Here is a 20773-nt window from a genome sequence, read left to right on the forward strand (position 1 = left end):
AACTGGAACAAAAAAATCTTAAAATTTTTATGGAGACACAAAAGACCCCAAATAGTCAAAGCAGTCTTGAGGGAAAAAAACGGAGCTGGAGGAATCAGACTCCCTGACTTCAGACTATACTACAAAGCTACAGTAATCAAGACAATATGGTACTGGCACAAAAACAGAGATATAGATCAATGCAACAGTATAGAAAGCCCAGAGATAAACCCATGCACCTATTGTCAACTAATCTATGACAAAGGAGGCAAGGATATACAATGGAGAAAAGACAGTCTCTTCAATAAGTGGTGGTGGGAAAACTGGACAGCTACATGTAGAAGAATGAAATTAGAACACTCCCAAACACCATACACAAAAGTAGACTCAAAATGGATTAGAGACCTAATTGTAAGATTGGACACTGTAAAACTCTTAGAGGAAAACATAGGAAGAATACTCTTTTTTTTTTTTTGCGGTACATGTGCCTCTCACTGTTGTGGCCTCTCCCGTTGCAGAGCACAGCCTCCGGACACGCAGGCTCAGCGGCCATGGCTCACGGGCCCAACCACTCCGCAGCATGTGGGATCCTCCCAGACCGGGTCACGAACCCATGTCCTCTGCATTGGCGGGCAGACTCTTAACCACTGCACCACCAGGGAAGCCCAGGAAGAACACTCTTTGATGTAAATCATAGCAAGATCTTTTTTTGATCCACCTTCTAGAGTAATGGAAATAAAAATAAAAATAACAAATGGGACCTACTGAAACTTAAAAGCTTTTGCACAGCAAAGGAAACTGCAACCAAGACAAAAAGACAACCCTCAGAATGGCAGAAAATATTTGCAAATGAATCAACAGACAAAGGATTAATCTTGAAAATATATAAACAGCTCATGCAGCTCAATATTAAAAAAACAACCCAATCCAAAATGGGCAGAAGAACTAAATAGACATTTCTCCAAAGAAGACATACAGATGGCCAAGAAGCACATGAAAAGCTGTTCAACATCACTAATTTTAGAGAAATGCAAATCAAAACTACAATGAGGTATCCCCTCACACCAGTTAGAATGGGCATCATCAGAAAACCTACAAACAAATGCTGGAGAGGGTGTGAAGAAAAGGGAACCCTCTTGCACTGTTGGTGGGAATGTAAATTGATACATCCACTATGAAGAACATATGGAGGTTCCTTAAAAAACTAAAAATAGAATTACCATATGACCCAGCAATCCCACTACTGGGCATATACCCCTGAGAAAATCATAATTCAAAAAGACACATGCACCCAAATGTTCACTGCAGCACTATTTACAATAGCCAGGTCATGGAAGCAACCTAAATGCCCATCGACAGATGAATGGATAAAGAAGAGGTGGTACATATATACAATGGAATATTACTCAGCCATAAAAAGGAACAAAATTGGGTCATTTTTAGAGATGTGGATGAATCTAGAGAGTGTCATACAGAGTGAAGTAAGTCCGAAAGAGAAAAACAAATGTCATATATTAACGCATATATGTGGAACCTAGAAAAATGGTACAGATGAACTGATTTGCAGGGCAGAAATTGAGACAGAGATGCAGAGAACAAACTTATGGACACCAAGGGGGGAAAGTGGCATTGATATTGGGATTGATATATATATACACTAATATGTATAAAATGGATAACTAATAAGAACCTGCTACATAAAAAAAAAAGAAAGTTAAAAAAAAATCACATTAAATAAGACTGGTTTTTCTTTCTCCCTCTAATGAGATTTGTTTGAGTAGGAGTCATCTAATGTAATCATATTGTTAAACATTCTCTTTGAATTAATCAGCTGGTATTTGTTAGTTCTTTTTCTAGGAAGAGAATTCAAGATCTTTCTAGGCCTAAGAAACAATGGGAGCCCAGATAGGTAAGGCAATATTATGTAGTCTTGTGTGTGATGATGTATTCCTTACATTAAGTAGGTAAGTATTATTCTTACCTGTCCACTAACTGGATCCACTGAATCAATATTTTCACCTCAGTTGAGTCAACACATAGAAGGCAAACCCTAGGTCATTGATTCTCAAATTTGACTGCACAGTGCAATCACCTGGAAAATTTTCAAACTGACTGATGCTTGAGTCCTGTTCCCAGAAATCCTGACTCATTTGGCCTAGGGTGCAGCATAGGCTTCAGGAGTGTTAAAAGCTCCCCAGATGATTCCAATACGCAGACAGGTTTGAGAACCATTGTCCCAGGGCATTACTCCACACTCACGTGAAACACTTGTGTCTATCCTCCAAGTTCAACTTTGTTGCTTCTAACAGCTGGTTCTGCTGTCTCTAAGCCTCTGCCTAGAGCATACCTGTGTTCTAGGTTTCCAGCAGGCTGGACCCACTTTTGGTCACAGGACTCCCCCTTTTCTTTTTTGGCTCCCGAGTGAAGCCTGATTTTTTTTTTTCTTTTTTCTGGTCTCCTATTGCTTTTTTATTTTTTTAATTAATAGATTTTATTTTTTAAAGCAGTTTTAGATTTACAGAAAAACTCAACAGAAGTACAGAGAAGTACGGAGAAAGTTTCTATATTACCACCCACTAGTTTCCCCTGTTATTAACATTATTATCTTGCATTAATGTGATACACTTGTTACAATTAATGAATGAATATTGACACATTATTATTCACAAAAGTCTGTAGTTTACATTAGGGTTCACTTTTTGTGTTGTACAGTTCTATGGGTCTTGACAAATGCATAATGTCATATATTCATTACTACATTATTATACAGAATAGTTTCAGTGCCCTAAAAATTACTTGTGCTCCACTTATAGATCCCTTCCCTCTCTCCCTCTTCTTCAGACCCCTGGTGACCACTGATCTTTTAACTATATCTATAGTTTTACATTTTCCAGAATGCCATATAATGTTGGAATTGTACAATGTGTAAATTTTTCAGACAGGCTTCTTTCACTTAGAAATATGCATTTAGGGTTCCTCCATGGCTTTCATTTCAGTAGCAATTTCTTTTTAGCATTGAGTAATATTCTGTAGTCTGGATGTACCATAGTTTATCTGTTCACCTACTGAAGGACATGTTGGTTGGTTCTGATTTTTGGCAGTTTTGAATAAAGTTGCTATAAATATTCATATGCAGGTTTTGTGTAGATACAAGTTTTCACCTCATTTGGGTAAATACCTAGGAGTGCAATTACTGGATCATATGGTAAGAATATGATCTTAGCTTTGTCAGAAACTACGAAACTGTCTTCCAGAGTGTCTGCACCATTCCCACCAGCAATGAATGAAAGTTCCTGTTGCTCCACAGTGTCATCAGTGGTTTATATTTTAGCCCTTCTAATAGGTGTGTAGTGCTATCTCATTATTTTAATTTGCAATTCCGTAATGACATGATGATGAGCGTATTACATATGCTTATTTGCCATCTGTATATTGTCTTTTGTAAAGTGTCTATTCAGATCTTTTGCCCACTGATCGGGTTGTTTTCTTATTGTTGAATTTTAAGAGTTCTTTGTATATTTTGAATACCAGTATTTTATCAGATGATATAGACTGAATGTTTATGTCCCCTTAAAATTTATATGTTGAAATCCCAACCCCCAGTGTGATGGTATTTGGAGGTAGGGCCTTTGGGAGTTGATTAGGTCTGACCACCTGGTACAGTGCTTTACCCAAACTGGGAGCACAGTGTAGATAAGTGGCATGCCCATTTTTTGCTGACCTGACTATAAATTACAGTGTTAATTACATGTTGGCAGAAATAGAACTATCTCTAATAGGTTCATTTTTGGTCAGCATCTTTTAAGACAGTAGATAAAACAGTCTTGTTCTTGTTTTAACTTCCATAAGTAGTTTATTCAGCTTCTGATGTCTGGAAACTGTAAAATTTTGTAATAGAGATAGTTCTTGAAGTGAAGTAAAATTAGTAGAGAAGATATCAAGAGCCATTTCTAAGATGCCAATTAGCAGTGAATTTCTTACCATTATATTTTCTGCTTTTTAACAGAAAACTGTTTTGGGGAAATCAAGATCCTATTCGCCCTGTTTCCCGGAATGCTTTGAAGGCTCAACTGACCAAAAGACTTGAGAACCTTGCCCAGCCTAAGGAAGTCTCCCACGGATATGTACCTAACAGGTTAGTATTTGTGTGTTATCAGGAACACAAAATGTATTGGGGATTAGGGATTCTATATCTGTTTCCAATCTGATGCTACAGTAAAACTTTTCCAGAGCAACATCTAATATTTAGCTGTTGCAGACTTGTATTATATTTTATAGTGTCTTGGCTTATCACAATTTTGATTTTTTAATAAAATAAGGGTAGTATGCAAGGATATGTACCATATATAACACTGTTGTGGATGAACTTATTTGTGCATGAAACTGAATTTTGTATACCACCCATGGGTGTGGTTACCATAAGTTAATTAGGGAATCTAAAGGTAATAATATTAAGACTTTTGATGCCCATTGCAAATTTGTTTTTGGTGCATGTTTGTTGAATGACTGGACTTTCTGCTGGTTGGCTCTTTGAGGAAAGATGGTGAGGTGTAGGGAAGATGGGTACAGGCAGTGAGGGAGGTTAAAGTAAAGAAAAAAGTGAAGATGCTATTATTTATCTGAAGTTTGGTTTCCATGATAATTGAGGTAGCCATTTCTCTCCTCTTTCAATATACAACTTTAGTCAAAAGTCAGCAAACTTTTTCTGGAAAGGGCCAGATATAAAGTTGGCCATTAAATATCTGCAGCAGCTACCCAACTCTGGGAAAGCAGCTACAGACATATGTAAACCGAGAATGCCTGTGTTCCAATAAAATTTTAGAATTTTTACATCTGTGTTCATGAGGGATATTGGTCTGTAGTTTTCTTGTAATATCTTTGTTTTTTGTAATGTCTCTGTTTATGGCAATGCTGTCCTCATAGAATCAGTCGGAAAATGTATAGAATTGGTATTTATTACTTCTTCTCTGTGGGCTCCAATTACACATTAGGCTGCTTGGATTTGTCCTACAGCTCATTGACTCTGTTCTCTTTCCCTCTCTTTCTGTTTTATTTCTCTCTGTGTTTTCACTAGCCATTTTCTCTGTAGTATATAATATACTATTAATCCTATCCGAGGTAATTTTTATTTCATGTGTCATAGTTTTTATCACTAGAAGTTCAATTTGGGTATTTTTTATATCTTATCTCTACTTGCTCAATTTTTTAATCTCCTTGCCTACTAATTCTATACTATGTCATTTGTGGGTCTGTTTCTAGGGATTGATTTTTCTCATTATTGGTAATAATTTGCTGCTTTTATATGTTTGCTGCTTTTTTTATATGTTGGAAATGCTTATGCTATAATATTAAGTGAAAAAAATTAAATAGAAAACTGTATTATGATATGATCCTCTTTTTATTTTTAATAATGTTTATTCATCGAACATGTCATGATCTTTACCACCTCAAGACCTTATTCATATTTCTCCCTCTGCCTGCAGTGCTTACAATGACTAAGACTTTCTGGTCCTTAAGTCTCAGCATAGGTCTCAGCTTTTCAGAGGGACTTTCCTGACTGCTCTTCTCCATATAACATTCCACCTCCTCACAGACCTACTCAGAAAGCCTCTATCTCTGTTGCATAGTCAATGCCCTTCATAGCACTTATCACAACTATCTACCGAATTTTTGCTATTCTCCTCCCAACATAGAGAAGAAGCTCCAAGAAAGCAGTGATTGTGTCTGTCTTACTTTCTGCTCTCTCCTTAGTGCCTAACAGTGCCTGGTGTTCAATAAGTATTGAGTGTATGAGTCAGGAAATATTTTTCCAAAGTATTGTTGTCTCTGAATGGCAGGATAATATATGTTTTTGTTTTTCTCTCTTAAACTTTCTTGCTCTTACAAAGTTTCTATAATGAATATTTATCTCTTTTACAATGAGAAAAATGCAGAGTACTCTATATTAAAATAATGTTTGAGTACCCGCTACATTGATGGAATGGTGAGACTTGGGTATGTGAATGACTACAAGACAGGAGAAGCACCTAAAGGCAGCAGCTATACATTCTATTAATATACAGTATCTATAAGCAGAAAAGATATGTACACATGAAATTTAGAATTAATATACAAGTTAGTTAATAAAATTGTATTTGAATAGTGCTTTGTAACTTAATAAAATGACTTATATTCTCTTATTTAATCTTCATAACCACCATAAGATGTATTATTTTCTCCATCTTCTAGAACACTCATGTACTTCTGGTTGTTGGCAGACTAAGGCATAAGTATTATGGTTTGGTGTTAACCACTCCCACCTCAGAGAATGTTGAATAATTGAGTTATGTCTCTGGTGTCCTCCCATCTTTCTTCTTCTTCTTCTTCTTTTTTGTTTTTTTTTTTGTTTGTTTGTTTTATTTGCTTCTTGGACTTCTACCCTTTGCCCTACTCTCCAAGAGCATCTTACCTTTGTGCTGCTCACTCCTTCCTTCCACCCACTGTGCCCTCCTTTCTTGGGTCTGATCTCTTCCAAATGCCCCCCTGTTCAAAATCACCTCTTCCTTCTCTGTCTCCAATTCCCAAACTGAACTCCCAGTTCCTGCAAAAGGCAAATCCCAGGTAAGTGCTGGAGGTTCTCTGCCTGTCAGAGCTTGGCTGTGTATGTGGGTGGCAGTGGCTGAGTCAGCTCTGTCAGGCAGTAGAGCCAGGGCTGCATAGTCTCAAGCCCCTTAAAAGCAGATGTGTGATGGTATAGATGGGTCTCAAGTCTGAGTGGTCAAAAGCAAGGGAAATACAGGCTTAAACGCAGACTAAGGCTTATATTACCAACCAGCAGACAGAAGCCTGGGCAGATGAACGCAGAGCCATATCTATGAATGTCCTAAAGGAGCAGAGGTCCTTTGGAAAATAATAGAAGCAGGAGTGGGACTACGATCTAAATTAACGCCAGGTTAAAGTAGTCAATATCACTTCTTTTCCCACTAATGATAATATTTTGATAAAGGAAAGATTGAAGGGCAGGAGTGATAAGAAGAACAATATTATTATCTTAAATAAAATCTTAATAAACAAAACCTGATAATGATTAAATAATCTACAAACCATGATCAAGTAGCATTTATTCCTAAGCTCAGAGGTCTTTAACATAAAGAAAAGCATCATGTAATTTATCCTATTAACTAAAAATTTAGTAAAAATATTTAAATTGTCTATATAGATGCTAAAGAAAATATTTTATTTAAAAAGCAGCAAATTTTCTCTTCATCAGGGTAATTTTTGGTCTATTTAGAAAATGAACTTTATTTATTACAGAAAATTGTCTGTTTTAGAATAGGATATTAGAAGACAGCTGAAAACTTGATGGCTTATAACTGTTTCTAATTTCTCCCTATGTAGAAAATAGCTCAGCAGCGAAGGGATAAACTGTCATACCCACTCCCCTAGACCTGGGGGGTAGGGGTCAGTGTTGAAAATTACTATGGTATTTTGAATTCATGCCTGTTTCGTTCACTTCTTTTCTCTTTTACAACTTGCAGGGTTCAGTATTATTACAGCTGCGGTAGAGAGTCTGTAATCTGGGAGATCCCTTCTCCTGCACTGTTTTGCCAACCTTCCAAAAGGATCCAGAAGCTGGCACAGCCCAACAGATTCAAGAAAGGGTATCTAATAAATAGGTAAAGTACCTTGAGAATCTCCATAAATTCTCATCTAATTTGGTGAATGTCACAATATTGTTGTTCTAATTTTAGTGTATGCAGTTTCATAAAATAGAAGTCCACTTGTGTTTCAAAGCATCAGGGTGAAAAATCAAATATTTGTAGCAGTAGTGGGTAATCAGAAGATCATCATCAATAATTACATTTGACTCAAATTGTAGTGAAGCTAAAATTCACACTAAACTTACCACTGTCAGCCAATTAAAAAATATGCAAATGAAACATTACAGGTTTTTTCAATTCATGTTCTCTTACGCCTCTGTGACTGCAAATGCTCTTCCTTCTGCTTTAAATTCTGAAATTCTCCTTGTCTTTAAAAGACAGATTAGGAAATTCCCTGGTGGTCCACTGGTTAGGACTTCATGCTCTCACTGCTGAGGGCCTGGGTTCAATCCCTGCTGGGGGAACTAAAATGCCATAAGCCACGCAGCATGGCCAAAGAAAAAAAGAGCTTAGGTGTTACTTTCCACGTGGGAGTTAAGATTGTGATAAGGTTATTGGAAAAAATGTTAGGTTGCATTAGTGGAATATGTACACTGTACACGTTCCACCAAGTGTGGAGTGTGATAGTACTACTGTACACTACTTTAATGAGAACACATTACATATATGTGTCCACTTATGGATGTTATACCTGAAGAAACTGATAATAAATTTGAGACTATTCAGAGGTGACGAATGAGATGTTGATTCTTCTGGAAGCTATGTTATATGAACAATAGTTAAGAGAAATAATATGTTTAGCTTAGAGAAGACACCTAAGTAGCAGTGATAGCTATGTTTCAAGGGTCAGCATCTGAAAGAGGAAAGGGAAGTCAAAGTAAAATTACTTAGAACTAGAAGTAGAACAAGGAATTTACAGAGCAGCTGATGTCAGCTAAGTGTAGAAAAATCTTTCTGGTAGCTCTGCAGTAATGGAGGCATTTATTTGGAAAGGTCAACTGCCAACTCCACCCAAATCCCTGAAAATGTTCAAGCACAAACTGGAATGATGACTATACATGGATTTTAGAAAAGATTCCTGTATTCAGGCATAGGTTGAACTGGACAACTTGAGTCTTTTTCCATCATAGAATCCAGCAAAAGTGGCCCAATTCCTCCACAAAATTTGCTTGTCAGTTTATTAAATAAAATCTGTTAAGTTAGTTAGAATATGCATGTAAATCTGGTAAAGGTCTGTATCTATAAACTAGAAGAATACTTTAATTATCTGTTACCAATTTTTGAGACATCTGAGATTGACATTTCATATAAGTGAAACCCCTTGAGTGCTAAAACTTCTTGTATTTTTAGAAGTTTGTTTCCCTGCTTTCCTAAGGAGATTCTTTTGATACTGAACATACATGTAACCTTTTTCCATTGGCTTGAGATATTTATTATGTACATCAACTATCACATAATGATTTAATTTGGTAAACCTCTCAGAAAGTGTTTAAGTATGAAGTACGTTGCTTAGGCTAAGTGGTCTGACCTCTTTAGATTATGATATTCACTTTTCATAGTTTTCCTGTCATTTCTCTTTATTGGGAGAATAGTCTCTAAGTAGCCTCTTTTTTGATCTTTTGTGCTCTGGAAACAGATAACCAAGCTTGTTCAGAATTGTATGGGGGGAAAATGCAAGTGCTTAATGAAGACACACAGGGTTGTCCAATAAATGTACTACATGAGCCTGGACTTTGTGACATATATTTTAGCTGATTCACTAGAGGGCTCAACAGTAGATTTGAGCAGTCAGAAGAAAGAATCAGCAAACTTAAAGATAGGTCAGTGAAGATGATCAAGTCTGAGGAACAGAAAGAAAAAAGAATAAAATAAAATAAACAAAGCCTCAAAGCCCTGTAAGACAGCATCGAGGGTATTAACATATTGATAATGGGAATTTCATAAAGAGAGTAGAGAGATAAAGGGGCAGAAGGAATATTTAAAGAAACAATGGCCAAAAGCTTCCCAGCTTAGATGAAAAACAAGCTTCACTTCCAGGTAACTCAACAAACTCCAAGTGTGATATACTCAAAAAGATCTACAACCTGACGCATCATAATCAAACTGTCCACCATCAAAGACAAAGAGAGAATCTTGAAAGCAGCAAGAGAAGTGACTCATCCTATGCAAAGGATCTGCAATAAGGTTAACAGGTGGCCTCTCATCAGAAACCATAGAGGCCAGAAGGCAGTGGCATGACATATTTAAAGCACTGAAAGAAAAATACTGTCAGCCAAGAATACTCTAGCTAACAAAATTATCCTTCAAAAATAAAAGAAATTAAGACATTTCCAGTTAAACAAAAACTGAGAAAATTCATCACAGCAGACCTGCTTTACAGTAAATACTAAAGGGAGTCCTTCAGGCTAAAATGAAAGGACACTAGACGATAACTTGAATCCACATGAAATAAAGAAATAAAATTGAGTTAACTACATAGGTAAATATAAAAGATAGTATACATGTATTTTTCTGTTTGTAACCCTTTTATTCTCCTACATAATTTAAAGGACGACTGCATAGGACTTCCCTGGCAGTCCAGTGGTTAAGACTCCATGCTCCCAATGCAGGGGGCACAGGTTCAATCCCTGATCAGGGAATGAATATCCCACATGCCGCGTGGCATGGGCAAAAAAAAAAAAAAAAAGACAACTGCATAAAGCAATAATTATAAATCTGTGTTGATGGACATACAGTGTATTAAAAAACAGCCCAAAAAGGGGAGGGAATGGAGTGATATTAATCTGAATTAGATTGTTATAAGTTAAGATATACAGGGTAACAACTAAGAAAATAATTTTTAAAATATAGTAAAAGAAATAACAAGGAATTTAAAGGGTACACTAGAAAATATCTAACATGGAAGAAGGGAGGAATGGAGGAATAGAGGAATAAAAAGATGTAACATGTGAAAAACAAAAGCAAAATGGCAAGCATAAATTCCATGTTATGAGTAATTGCATTAAATGCAAATGAACTGTCCAATCAAAAGGCAGGGATTGACAGAATGGATTAAAAGAACGTACTCAGTAGTATGCTGTCTATAAGACACATACTTTAGATTCAAAGAAATATATAAGCTGAAAGGAAAAGAACGACAAAAGATATACTATGAAAACCAACTAAAGTGAGTGGATATACTCATATTGGACAATTAGACTTTAAGACAAAGAAGGACATTTTATAGTAATGAAATGGTCAATCCATTAGAGAACTATAACAATTATAAACATATATATACCTAACAACAAGAACCCAAAATAGATGAAGCAAAACCTGGTAGAATTGAAAAGAGAAATAGATAATTCAAGTTCAGTTTTTCAATACTGTGCTTTCAGTAATAGAAAGAATAACAAGCAGAAGATCAACAAGGAAATAGAAGGCTTGAACAATACTATAAACCAAAACTATCTAATTGACATTTATAGGACACTATACCCAACAATAGCAGAACACACATTCTTCTCAAGTGCACATGGAATATTCTCTAGGATAGATCATGTATTAGGTCATAAAACAAATGTCAATAAATTTATAAGAATTGAATTCATACAAAATCTGTTCTCTGACCACAATGATGAAATTAGGAACCAATAGCAGAAGAAAAAATTTAAATATGTGTAATTAAATACACTCCTAAACAAACAATGGGTCAAAGAATAACTCACTTTGATATTAATAAAATGAAAACAATATACCAAAACTTATGAGATACAGCTAAGGTAGTGATTAGTGGGAAATTTTAGCTGAAGATACCTACATAAAAAATAAAAAAGAGAGCTTCCCTGGTGGCACAGTGGTTGAGAGTCCGCCTGCCGATGCAGGGGACACGGGTTCCTGCCCTAGTCTGGGAAGATCCCACATGCCGCGGAGCAGCTGGGCCCGTGAGCCATGGCCGCTGAGCCTGCGCATCTGGAGCCTGTGCTCTGCAATGGGAGAGGCCACAACAGTCAGAGGCCCGCATACCACAAAAAATAAAAAAATAAAAAAATAAAAAAGATTGTAAATTGTAACCTAATCTTCCATCTTAAGAGATTACAAATGGAAAAGCAAACTAATTCAAACAAGCAGAAAGAAGGAAATTATAAATATTAGTGTGGAAATGAATAGAAACCAGAAAGAGAAAATCAACAAAACTGAAAGTTGGCTCTTTGAAAAGATCAACAAAACAAACCTTTGGCTAGACTTATCAAGACAACAAGACAGAAGGCTCAAATTACTAAAATCATGAAAGAAAGAAGGGACCTTTCTAAGGAATCATTTGCAAAAGAAGGGTTGCAAATTGATCTTATATAGAGAAAAAAGTATTATAAGGGATTACTATGAGCAATTGTAAGGCCAACAGATTAGATAACATAAATGAAATGGACAAATTCCTAGAAAGACAAACCACTGAAACTGACTGAATAATAGAAAATCTCACCAGACCCATAACAAATAAAGAGATTTAATTAATACTTTTTAAAAACTTCCTATGAACAACTCAGGAACAGATGCCTTCATTGATGAATTCAATGATATGCTTAGAGAAGACCTAGACCAATCCTGCAAATTCTTCCAAAAGGTAGGTCACTTCCCAACTCATTCCATGAGGTCCATGTTACCCTGATACCAAACCAAAAAATGTTTGTAATGACAGACAATATTTCTTATGAATATATGTGTAACAATTCATACCAAAATACTACCAAACCAAATCCAAATATACATGCAGCAATCCACACCAAAATACTACCAAAGCATATCAAACAATATATAAAAATAATTATGCACCATGACCAAGTTGGATTTATTCTAGGAATACAAGAATATGTTGAGTTCAACATACTAAAATCAATGTAATACACCAAATTAATAGAATAAAAAACCCCAAAAGTACATGATTCCCTGAATAGACTCAGAAAAAGCACTTAACAAAATTTAACACATATCATACTCAACAAACTAGGTATAGAAGTGAACTTCCTCAGCTTGATAAAGGGCATCTACAAAGAGCCCACAGCTATCATCATAATTAGTGGTGAAAGACTAAAACCTTTCACCCTAAGATCAGGAATAAGACAAGAACATCAGCTCTCACCACTTCTATTCAACATCATACTAGAGGTTTGAGTCAGGGCAGTTAGGCAAGAGAAAGAAATAAAGCTATTCAGGTTGTAAAGGAAGAAGTATTGATAACTCTCTACTCATAGATGACATGATCTTATATATAGAAAACCTCAGGGAATCCACATGAAAATGATTAGCGCTAATAAATTAGTTCAGGAAGGCACAGAATCCAAGATCAATATACAAAAATCAATTGTATATCTATCCACTAGCAATGAACAATCTGAAAATGAAATTAAGAAACAGTTCCATTTACAGCAACGTCAAAAAGCACAAAACAATACGTGCAATGGAATATTAGCCTTAAAAAGGAAGAAAATTCTGACAAATGCTACAACATGGATGAACCTTCAGGACATTATGCTAAATGAAATAAGCCAGTCACAAGAAACCAAATACTGTATGACTCCACTTATGCACAGTACCAACTGTAGTCAAATTCATACACAGAAAGTAAGATGGTGGTTGTCAGGGGCTAGGGGGTGGGGAGAATGAGGAGTTGTTTAATGGGTATAGAGATTTGCATGACGAAAATTGTTCTGGAGGTTGGTTGCACAACGATGTGAATGCATTTAATGCTACTGTACTATACACTGAAAAATGGTGAAGATGGTAAATTTTATGTTATATGTATTTTAATATAATTAAAAATAAAAGAACAAAATACTGAGGAATAAACTTAACAAAAGAAGTGCAATGTACGTACACAGAAAACTACAAACATTGTTGAAAGAAATTGAAGATTTAAATACATAGAAAGACATTCTCTGTTCATGGATTAGAAGTCTTAATTTTGTTATGATGACACTTCTCACCAAATTGATCTACAGATTTAGTACAATCCCTATTAAAAGTCCAGCTCTCCTTTTTGGGTAGAAATTGACAAGGTGATTCTAAAATTCATATAGAAATGCAAGAGACCTAGAATAGCAAAAACAATCTTGAAAAAGAATAACAAAGTTGGAAGACTTACAGCTTCTGATTTGAAAACTTACTAAAAAGCTACAGTAATCAAAACAGTGTGTTACTGGCATAAGAATAGACATGTAGATCAATGGAATAGAGTTGAGAGTCCAGAAATAAACCCTTATGGTATATGTCAGTTGATTTTTGACAAGGATGCCTAGACAGTTTAATTGAGGAAGAATAGTCTTTTAAACAAATGGTGGTAGGATAACTGGATATCCACGTGCAAAAGAATGAAGTTGAACCCCTACTTCACACCATACACAAAAGTTAATTCAAAATGGATCACAGACCTAAATATGAGAGCTAAAATTATAAAACTCGTAGAAGAAAACATAGGCATATATCTCTATGACCTAAGCAGTGGTTTCTTAGATATGACACCCAAAACACATGTGACAAAAATACAATAAATTGGACTTCATTAAAAGTAAAAACTTTTGTGTATCAAAGGACACTCTCAAGGGAATGAAAAGACAACTGGTAAATTGGGAGAACATATTTGCAGATCATATATCTGATAAGAGACTAGTATTCAGAATATATACAAAGAATTCTTAATACTGTTCAAAAAAGACAAATAACCCAATTTAAAAAATAAGCAAAGGACTTGAATAGACATTTCTCCACAGAAAATATACAAGGAACAAGAAGCACGTGAGAAGATGCTAAATATCATTAGTCATCTTGGAATTGCATGTTAAAACCCTGAGATTCTACTTCACACCTCTAGAATGGCAATAATAATAATTAATAAAGAGAAAATTACTTGGAGAGGATGTGGAGAAATTGAAACCCTCATATATTGCTGGTGGGAATGTAAACTGGTGAAGCTTACGTGGAAAATAGTTTTCCAGGTCCTCAAAATGTTAAACATAGAACTAGCATATGATCAGCAACTCCACTCCTAGGCATGTACCCAAGACAGTTGAAAACATATGTTCACACGAAAGCTTGTACATGAATATTCACAGCATCATTCCAAAATAGCCAAAAAGTGGAAGCAACTCAAATGTTCATCAATGGTTGCATGGATAAACAAAATGTGACAAATCCATATAATGGGATATTATTCAACCATAAAAGGAAAGACATACTCATACATGATTCTTAAAAATATGCCAAGTGAAGGAAGCTAGACACAAAACGTGACATATTTGTATGATTCCATGTGTTTGAAATTTCCAGAATAGGCAAATTCATAGCGACAGAAAGTAGATTACTAGTTCCTAGAGGTGGGGAGGGGCTGGGGAGGGGGTAATAGGATGGGATTTTAATAGGTATGGGATTTCTCTTTAGGGTGTTGAAAACGTTCTGAATTTAGGTAGTGGTGATGGTTGCACAATTTTGTGAATATTCTAGAAAACATAGAATTGTACACTTTAAAAGGGTAACTTCTATGGTATGTTAACTATATATCAAGTTTTAAAACTAACAGACTACCCCTAGAGGGTAATCATATTTATTTGAGAAAACCTTTTTCCATATTAGGTTTGTAGGTTTGTTGGTTGATAGGTTTCTGTTCTGGGAAAGGAGTATGTGGGGAAACCACCTATGATAATCGGCCAGGTTGCTGGGAGTTATGTCCAGCACTATCTCAAACTGCCCTGCAGAGGAGACTGGCCATCACAGAGGGTTCTTGGTAGTGACTGGAATTTTTATCTCAGGGTTTTAATAGGAGGTTTTGGTAGGAAGTGAGGTGTTTTTTAAACTGCAAGTCTCAACCTATCAGTGGATCATGAAATCAATTCCAGTTGTTGTTTTTATGAAATCAAATGAAATTTTAAAAATCAGAATGCATTGCCTAGGGAAAGCATCGTTTCATCATCATTTTGTTTCAGATACACAGATTTACATATATTGTATCACAATATAAAATGTACTTCTTACTGTGGATCATAGTAAAACAACTTTAAGAAACACCAATCTAGTGGAAAGAACACTAATGATTATGGGAAAAGATGTTCCTAAGATAGAAACAATAAATATAATTGATTGGAGGTTGATTATAGCAATGAAGAATGCAGTTATTGTTCCTCCAGTGATTATAATATTTCATGTTCCATTTGCATATAGGCCCTTCAGTGATGACTTAAGAGATTCTCTTCAAATCTCTGATCCTTCTCCCCGGATATTACAACTCTCAATAGCCAAAGTCACAAATCCAAACTATGTTCCTCCAAAAAGCGTAAGTGGGTCCATGTGAAAGAAACAGTTCCTGATGCACTTTGTAACATGTAGCATGTTTGTAACTGTAATGTGCTCCCCTCTTATTTCTAGGTGTGTATTTTCCTTTTCTTCATGTTTATTTTCCCCTCTTATCAAATGAATTTTTCTATCTGCCCTGTGCCTAATGTATCAGTCAGGATTTGATGAGAGAAGCAGAACCACAATGCATATTATAGAATTAACCTTAAGCAATTGTGGGAGCTGATGAGAAGTCTATGGAAGACTGTTACAGCAGCTGGGACTTGGGTCTGGTCATAGATCTAGAAGAAATGAGAGAGACTAGGGGTAGTTCAGCAGTCCCCTAGAAGATATTTACTTCAGGAGAGGCAATTACAGGAGAGTCTTGCCTGTTCAGACAAGGGAGGAAGGGCTGATTCTATTGGTAAGGAAGGCTCAGGTATGTTCAGGGTTTCAAAGTCCCCCCTTCATTGGAATGTGCCCTTATGTTCCGATTCCAATTTTTAAGGTCCAGTTCCTTCTCAATCATTGCCCTAACTTTAATATAGGAGACCATATAAGTTTGGGAATTCAATTTGTGCTGTAATTCACCCACTCACAGAATTAGATTTTGAGCTTGGTTTTGAGAATTTTCAGTCCTGTGACCATTAAAGATAAGGGTTTCTTTTGGGTAAGTCACAAAAACTTTCTGGTCCCTTAACTATGCCTTAAGGTGGGAATTTAAAGGCCTGAGCTGGTAATTTCTTTCCTCAAGTTCTCCAGTGCACTTAGAAGCAATGAGCCAACCTCATTATACCTCTTTATTTCACTAAAATGATCTCTGTCAGCAGCTGCTTGATTACCAAATCTTGCTTTCTGTTTTGTCAGTGCATGCCACGGATTACCAGTGTCTTTTTTTTTTTTTTAAATGACTGGCAATAGGATCATTAATAGCTTTAAATCTAATCTGCTCAGAAAACAAATTCCAGATGGTCTAGAACCAGTACAGGTATACCTCAGAGATATTTTGGGTTCAGTTCTAGACCACCCCAATAAAGCAAATATTGCAACAAAGCAAGTCACACAAACTTTTTGCTTTCCCAGTGCATATAAAGGTTATGTTTACACTACTGTAGTCTATTAAATGTGCAATAGCATTATGTCTAAAAAAACAAGGTACACACCTTAGTTAAAAAAATGCTGCTAAAAAATCTTAACCATCATCTGAGCCTTCAGTGAGTTGTAATCTTTTTGCAATAGTAATGTCAAAGATCACTGATCACATATCAGCATAATATAATAAAAATGTAAAAGTTTGAAATATTGTGAGAATATTTCTGACACAGAGATACAAATTGAGCAAATGCTGTTGGGGAAATGGTGCCGATAGACTTGCTTGATGCAGGGTTGCCACAAAACTTCAATTTGTGAAAAACGCAGTATCTGCAAAGTACAATAAAACACAGTATGCCTGAACAAAGAACCCATCCTTAAAGTTCTGATCTGGTTATCTGTTGCTTTATACCAAACCACCCCCAAACTTAGTGATTTTAAACAACAGCCGGGGGAGGAGTCAAGATGGCGGTGTGGGAAGCTGCGGAGTCAGCTCTCCCCACAACTAGGGCACCTGCTGGCCGCTGGTGGGGGACTCTAACCACCAAGGAGACGGGAGGAATCCCAGAGTGAACCAGTAGGATGTAGGGGGACTGAGGGAGGAGAAGTGGAGGCTAGAGTAGATCGGCACTCCTGAGGCCGGGGAGATCAGGAGAGGCAGGCGGGAGGGACTCTCCGGGAAGAGCGGGAGAGGAGCAGCGGGTGATCACCTGGCCCACTGGGGCCACAGAGCCTGCTGAGCTTCCAAGCTGGTTCCCCCCCTCCAAAGCCCCATCCAGGCTGCGTGGGCCCTGGGGGCGTAGGAGGGAGACCAGGGAGATCAGGAGTGGCAGCGGGGAGGGGCCACCCAGGAGAAGTGGGAGAGGACCAGAGGGTGATTGCCCTGCTCACTGGGGCCTGGGGAAACCGCTGAGCTCCCAGGCCAGTTCCCTGCCCTCCAAGGCCCCCCCGCATTGGTCCTGAGGGCATAGGAGGGAGGCCAGGAGATCAGGAGAGGCAGGCGAGAGGGGCCCTCCCGGACCCCAGACCGGAGGAGTGGGAGAGGAGAGGAGGGAGTTTGCCCCGCCCACTCGAGCCCGGGAAGCCTGTTGGGCTCCCAGGTGAGGTCTCCTGCCCGCTGAGACCAGGGGTAGGGGGCACGCCTGGGCCCCTTCTGTTCCTTGAGGCTAAGCCACACCCCCACAGCCCCCAGGGCCTTTTCCAGCCCTGTGGTTCCTGAGCATAGGCCCCACCCACCACCCAAAACTTGCCCTTGCTTAGGCCCCGCCCTCAACAGCCAAGGCCTTTCACCACCTCCTTTTTTTTTCTTTTCTCTTTAGCATTCAGCAAGTATTATTAAAATGAAGGGAAATTTATGGATGACACTTTGTAACAATCAGAAACTGTTGATTAATAAAGTTAGTTTGTTATTCTCCTGAAACCTAGGCAGCAATGAGAATTGTCAGACGGATCATTTTACTCATTATTTTTGATTACTGCACCCAGATTCTCTGACTCTGAAGGGAAAAAAAAAAAACCTCCTCCTCTTTTTCACTATTGTGGTACTAACATACCTTCCGGTTGTTGATTCATCTATTTTTGCATTCTTTCTAACATATCTGTTAGTTTCCTAGTCTAATTTTATGTTTTACTTTGTTATTGTTTGTTTTTTTTTACCACCTCACGTGGCTTGCGGGATTTTTTGTTTTTGTTTTTTTTTTTCGGTACGCGGACCTCTCACTGTTGTGGCCTCTCCCGTTGCGGAACACAGGCTCCGGACGCACAGGCTCAGCGGCCATGGCTCACAGACCCAGCCACTCCGTGGCATGTGAGATCTTCCCGGACCGAGGCACGAACCCGTGTCCCCTGTATCGGCAGGCGGACTCTCAACCACTGTGCCACCAGGGAAGCCCTATTTCGTAGTCTTTTAAGTTTAGTTTGGAATTTTTATTATTCTATTTATAATTCTAGCAGTTTTTTTTTGGTTGTGTTGCGTCTTCATTGCTGCGTGGGCTTTCTCTAGTTGCAGTGAGTGGGGGCTACTCTTCGTTGCAGTGCGCGGGCTTCTCATTGTTGTGGCTTCTCTTGTTGCAGAGCACAGGCTCTAGGCGCATGGGCTCCAGTAGTTGTGGCGTGCAGGCTCTAGAACGCAGGCACAGCAGTTGTGGCGCGTGGGCTTAGTTGATCTGCGGCATGTGGGATCTTCCCAGACCAGGGCTTGAACCTGTGTCCACTGCATTGGCAGGCAGATTCTTAACCACTGTGCCACCAGGGAAGTTCCAATAATTCTAGCAGTGTTTTTTTTTGTTTTTTTTTTTGCGGTACGCAGGCCTCTCACTGTTGTGGCCTCTCCCGTTGCGGAACACAGGCTCCGGACGCGCAGGCTCAGCGGCCATGGCTCACGGACCCAGCCGCTCCGTGGCATGTGAGATCTTCCCGGACCGAGGCACGAACCCGTGTCCCCTGCATCGGCAGGCAGACTCTCAACCACTGCGCCACCAGGGAAGCCCAATTCTAGCAGTTTTTGACAATGACTTTTAAGAGTCCTAAATAATGCTTGAATTGGTTTCCAAACTTAATTAAATACCTTCAAATACTTTATAAATACATTAAATTTGATTTCTTTTTAAAGTATTTTATTTCAACCATCTACATTAACAAAACCTTCTAAAATATTAAATAATTATTAAAAATCTAACACTTTAAACTTATAAATATAGTGAACCTGAAGTTTTTTAATGTTGTAAGAATTGATACTGACTAAGGTTCTTGGACTCTTTAATTAATAGAAATTGATAAGAGGCCAGATGAGAAATTCAGGTAAGGCTTTACTGGGACTCGTGCTATAGCAGGAGGGAGGGAAAACAAGTAACATATGCCTTTGCTTACTCCCTGAGAGGAGGCGAGCTGGTCCCTTAAACAGGGTGAAGATAGGGGCCAATAGGTGGATCGGGCCAGGGGGTGGCATACGTGGTGGGCCCACCCTCTTGGTGGTGCTGGGTACAGGGATCATGCATAGTACCCTACTTTTTCTCCTGGTACCTCAAAAGTGGCAGTTGGGTTTTGGCCTTTTCGTATGTTCTTATTGTTCATAATTTGCCCCAACTGCGCATGCGCGCAGTTCTTTTTTAGTCCCTTTTGGTTTATTTGTATTCTGTTGCTCCAGGAGGCATTTGTCAAGGTGGAAGCTCTACAGTCAAGGGTCTCAGGTCCCAGCCAGTCTCAGAATGACATAAATTTAAGATTTCAACTTAATGTCATCATTCTAAACAGTTACTCTGTTATATATTTCAAATTGCAATTGTAGTGTTATCACTCTTACAGGCCAAATTCTCTTAAAACATATACCTGCTTTTTTTTTTTTTAGTTATTTTTATTTATTTATTTTTTTGTGTGGTACGCGGGCCTCTCACTGTTGCGGCCTCTCCCATTGCGGAGCACAGGCTCCAGACACGCAGGCCCAGCGGCCATGGCTCACGGGGCCCAGCTGCTCTGCAGCATGTGGGACCGTCCCAGACCGGGGCATGAACTCGTGTCCCCTGCATCGGCAGGCGAACTCTCAACCACTTCACCACCAGGGAAGCCCCCTGCTTTTTATTTTAATAATATACACTTATTTTTTGTTTTAACAATAATTTCAAATTTACTGAGAATCTGCAAAAGTTAAAGTCCATTGGCTTTATCATTCTCTCTCCTCCGTGGTGTGTGTGTGTGTGTGTGTATATTTAATCTTTTCCCTGAATCATTTTTGAAGGTTAATGACAGACATCATATACCCCTTT

General features: G+C 38.0%; 1 protein-coding gene across 1 annotated transcript in view; it reads left to right on the forward strand.

Moving 5' to 3' along the window:
• THEGL (theg spermatid protein like) overlaps positions 1-20773 on the forward strand; it is a 67161-nt gene that overhangs the window by 27627 nt on the left and 18761 nt on the right. Inside the window, 5 exon segments of the mRNA XM_032631982.1 lie at positions 1825-1875; positions 1877-1888; positions 3986-4114; positions 7497-7634; positions 15810-15921. Of these exon segments, the coding sequence (XP_032487873.1) occupies positions 1825-1875; positions 1877-1888; positions 3986-4114; positions 7497-7634; positions 15810-15921 (442 nt within the window).

The sequence above is a fragment of the Phocoena sinus genome, chromosome 5 (genome assembly GCF_008692025.1).
Source record: "Phocoena sinus isolate mPhoSin1 chromosome 5, mPhoSin1.pri, whole genome shotgun sequence".
NCBI classification, from domain to species: Eukaryota; Metazoa; Chordata; class Mammalia; order Artiodactyla; family Phocoenidae; genus Phocoena; species Phocoena sinus.